The 4,605-nt window shown below is 40.1% G+C and overlaps 1 protein-coding gene across 1 annotated transcript in view; it reads left to right on the top strand.

Annotated features, from left to right (window-relative positions):
- Positions 1 to 3,267: 3,267 nt before the first annotated feature.
- Positions 3,268 to 4,605, top strand: part of efhd2 (EF-hand domain family, member D2) — a 34,788-nt gene continuing 33,450 nt past the window's right edge. The window contains exon 1 of the mRNA XM_053423842.1: positions 3,268 to 3,734. Within this exon, the coding sequence (XP_053279817.1) occupies positions 3,448 to 3,734 (287 nt within the window). The 5' untranslated portion in view covers positions 3,268 to 3,447. The remainder of the gene's footprint in view (positions 3,735 to 4,605) is intronic.

Below are 4,605 nucleotides of genomic sequence, written 5' to 3'. Positions count from 1 at the left end.
TTTTTGACAACACCGCCACCTAGCGAGGTGGATGACATGTCGTTTTAAAGGTTTATTTCAACCAAATGAACACTGTCTTTGTCGCTGAGAGTTGCACGTTGATAATTTGTGAAATCAGAATAAGTTTATCATCAAGTAAAACAAAGATAGAATCCTATTGCCTTTGCAGTCACTACATCTCAACCTGATATGTTAAAAGTTAAGAGAGAAGCCAGTTAAAAGAACAACTCCGGGGGCAAATTCAAGATTTATATATATTTTTCACATTAAATTGTAAACAAGAATAAACACAAATGAACAAAGTTACAAAAATTCAAGAACTGAAGTAAAAAATGGTAAATACATCACTGGTTTCCGATCCAATATGCATCTTTAAAAAAGCAGCGCATAATTGGTCAAACTGAACATTTGGAGATCATCTTTACAAACATATCTTTTCACTCTAATACTAATACAACACCAAAAAAATTACTTATGCTTCTGTCCTTGATAGAGCTTAATTTTTGATCATTTGCGGGAAAGGTAATATTATAATAATAGATTTAACATCATGGTCATCAAGTGAATACACCTAGATGTTGCATGGCGCTAAGGAGTCATTAAACTTGTGCACATTGTTTATCATAAACAAAGAGATGGCAAACTGTTTAAAATGCTTTGACTATCAAAGATACCTACTCATACTACAACTAGCTAACGTTAACTTTGCTATCAATTCAATACAGCGGAATGGTCTTTTAACCCTAAACAAATAACACATGATTCAGATTCAGACACTTTTAATGTCTTCCATCATGAAGGTCTAACCACATTGGGAGAAGTGGCGGCATTAATGAAAGACAACACTGAGCTAAGGGAACGGGTCCCAGACCTGGAATGTACAAACGTCGATGGAATATCATGATCTGTGCAATAAAAGAAGTAGTGGAAGAAAACACACCGTAAGTAGTTGCTAACTTGCGGTTAAAATCTCACCCTTATGGTCCCAAACATCAACCACATTGTGGATTCTGTTCACCATCAAAACAGAAAAACTAAACAAATGGTAAATGGTTTGTATTTATATAGCGCTTTTCTAGTCTTGATGACCACTCAAAGTGCTTTACAGTACAGTTTTACATTCACCCATTCACACACACATTCATACAGTGCATCTATTCGCAGCACTTTGTTATTATATGGGGGGCCCTTCAAGGCTTGTCATCATCCAATTCAGCAAGAGAACTGTTAAGCGTGTTCGTTTATCCTAAATATGAGAAGATGAGCCAAACTCGGTTTGTTCAATCAAGTATTTATTTAGAAAGCAATGAAAGGTAACAATCAGCAAAGCAATGGGCATCCAACAAGTCGCATCAGAACACGAGACCCATCAGAACGCATCAAACAGCCGGCGCCTGTCTATTTTATAACAGTAGATCTTGGTTCTTCCTCCTCAGGCGTAGCCCCTCCTTCTTGGCTTTGGAATAAGGAAGTGACAAGTCTCAAAATGTTCATCTCTTGACCAGCCTTGACACAGCTGATGGCATGTGGGCCAACGGTGTTGACAATTGGAGAGAAAATTATTGTGTTCTTGCTATATCAAAACAATGTTCTGTTTGTACAGACAGTCAAAACAATTTAACCAAAACAACGAAACAGCATTGTGACGCAGACACATTCTAATTTTCAAGATTAAACACTTGGAAGGAAAGGGTTATTATTAATCATTTGCGTGAAGGCCTTATCTGGCTCAAACTACTTCTATCTTTATTCATTTAGAGTTGAGTTAGACACAGACTATAGCTAAAATATTGAAATCCTAACAGAACACACTGAGACGCGTTGTGAATAAGGACAACAGATTTCAGTGGGCCACGATGTGGCCCTCAGCTGGGAGACTGGTATGCGATGTGCGATAGTCAAGCAGGAATTTTTTCGTCACGTTCAGCTGTGCCACTGCATGAGACACATCAAGATTCTTTGTCATTCATCGTTTTGAATGTGTTTGCCTAAATAGTGAATATGCGTTTCTTATTAGATTTTTATATGATATTTTATAGTATTTATTTGGGATGGTTTGGTTGGTAAATATTTATTAATTGTGTATGCATAATTTTGGTAATAGTTTGGTGTAAATATTTATTGTATATTTATACTGGGTGTTATGGTTCTTGGAAAATGGTATGTGCTGTCTGAATTAATTGAAAGGCATCTCTATATAAGGAGCCAGTCTGAGGATATGTGGCGATGCTGTATCACCTGTGCAACCCCCCCAACAGTAAGAATTAATCCAAAGAATGAAAGATCCGCCCCTTCACATAGGGGAAGTGAAGATGAGAATTGTGTGCCTGTTCCTGTCATACTTCTCCCGCAACTTCTCCCCTCGTTTTAGAACATAAATTCACAGTTTAATTAAGACCTTACGTTAGATGGTGTCTGCAGCAAAGACAAAAACAATTGTAATAGTCATCTTAGGTACATTTGCAAGGGGTCCACAACTCCTAATGTCAAGTTTTTGTGGAATTCTAGATTTGCTTTTTGGACTCAGAGAGAATTTTTATGTAAATGTTGTGACCCGGGCCGGTGCGCTCGCTAAACACACACTCGCCCGCTCCAGGTATTTCATGATGGCCTGATACGATGATGATTTAAAAAAAAGTGAACGTGACGTTCACTACTGTTCATCGTTACGTTCACGTAAATAATATGAAAACTGATTCGTTAAGTGCAGTGTTCGCGAAAAATATGCACAACACTGTACTGTACAGCCACTGCAGAGGGGCTGAAGAGCCGCCATCGGCTCCAGAGTCGTGGGACGCCGACCCCTGTGTGGAACCGAATTTGTATGATGTATTGGACGTTTTTGTGTCTCCTGTGGCAGCAGTGTTCATCACTTTTAGCTGTCCTCTGGAAACACTTCCGTTCTCAGGGCCACCGTATTACGATGCCCAAGTCAACTTTTCTACCACTGTAAGGAACGCTTTCGAATACCACCGACTTGATAGCTGGATCACTAGAATATTGTTTATTTTTCAAATGCAATGTATGGACATTTTTTCAATGCATTGTATGAACTCTGCTTTCTGAAGTGTTTTTCTTATAATTAAGTCTGTGTTGTATTGATGTCTCTGTACATTAATACATAAATAAAGCTGGATTGTCTTGTCAACAAGTGTTTTCATGAAGACTTTCAGGACTTTTTGATTGACTGGAGGGAAACCTCAGTCAGTGCGGTGTCTCTTTAAAAGGTGCGGCGTGTGCGTGACACGACCACGCAAAGCTGCGTAGCTGATGAGCCGTGACACTACATCCTGAAGCCTGAGCTGTGTTGATGATCCCTGAACGCAGCAAGAACACGCACACTCTCTGAGAGCAGCGCGGCGTTTTCTTCAAACACCATTTCAAAATTTGAAAGACTCGCAGCTTTATTCCCCCTCTCTCGTCACTGAGCCACACCGCAGTCTGAAAATGGCCACAGACGAGTTGTCGTCGAAGCTCAGCCGACGACTTCAGATAGAAGACGGAGCCGAGGACCCTGTGGCCCTGGACCCGCCCGGACACCAGAACGGCTCCGTGGAGAAACCGAGCACCGCCAACGCAGATTCGGAGCTGGGCGCCAAACTGTCCCGGAGAGGAGAGCTGAACGAGGGGCAGGGTGAGCACTGTCAGCCCAGCATGAAGGTCTTCAACCCCTACACCGAGTTCAAGGAATTCTCCCGAAAGCAGATCAAGGACATGGAGAAAATGTTCAAAATGTGAGTGTCACAGAATTCTCAACATGTCACACATGTTTAACGTGTGTTAATCATGCCTCCGGGCCACTGGTCCCATGTGATATGACGTGATTCAGTGCGGGAAGTCACGATGAGATTGAACATATAAGGAAGTCCAGTTGGCACATCGCTTATGTAGGTCACAGCTGAATGAACCACTCATACATAAGTGTACATCTGAAAATCAGGATCAGTGAGTAAATATAAAGACATTACTCTGAGCTCACTAACTCATCATATGTTGAGTCAACTAAGCTAATAGATCCAATTGAAAATGTAGAGTATTTGCAGGGTGGGGACCTCCCACCAGTCACTGATGAGGAACTGACATACAAACGTTTCTCAATCCAGGAACTGAAGTGAGTAATGGATATAAAATGTTGATGAATTGACTTCTTCAGTAACCCTCTTTCTGTAGTAAATTGGGAAGCATTTCCAGTTTAAGTGTTGGTTTAGCTTTTGTGAGAAGTGATGCAAAAATTTAATAACACTGCCATTTTGAATGTGAAACTCTGTTTTTTTTTTTAATTAATGAGAGAATGAAGCGTACATTTTTTTTTATTTTTTTTTTAACAAAAGCCTAATCATTTGATCATGATTGGTCCAAGATAGTCATGTGGCACACACAGTATGTTCTTCACTTGGACATGTTTATGGTTTAGGTGTGTTTTGTTAATTTGGGGGCCTCTCTAACCAAGGATGAATGTACATAGAGTAAGGTCAAGGGAAGATCGAATTCTCCACATTTGTGTTGTAAAACTGATTCTCATTTTCTCCATTGCTGTATCTGTAGGAACTAAGTCTTTTTTTGGGGGGGGGGTTGATGATGCTTCTTACGTACAAAAGAAGCTAA

Source organism: Pleuronectes platessa, chromosome 6 (genome assembly GCF_947347685.1).
Source record: "Pleuronectes platessa chromosome 6, fPlePla1.1, whole genome shotgun sequence".
In the NCBI taxonomy this organism is placed as follows: Eukaryota; Metazoa; Chordata; class Actinopteri; order Pleuronectiformes; family Pleuronectidae; genus Pleuronectes; species Pleuronectes platessa.
The sequence above is the reverse complement of the archived record's forward strand: the minus strand, read 5'-3'. Positions and strand labels throughout refer to the sequence as shown.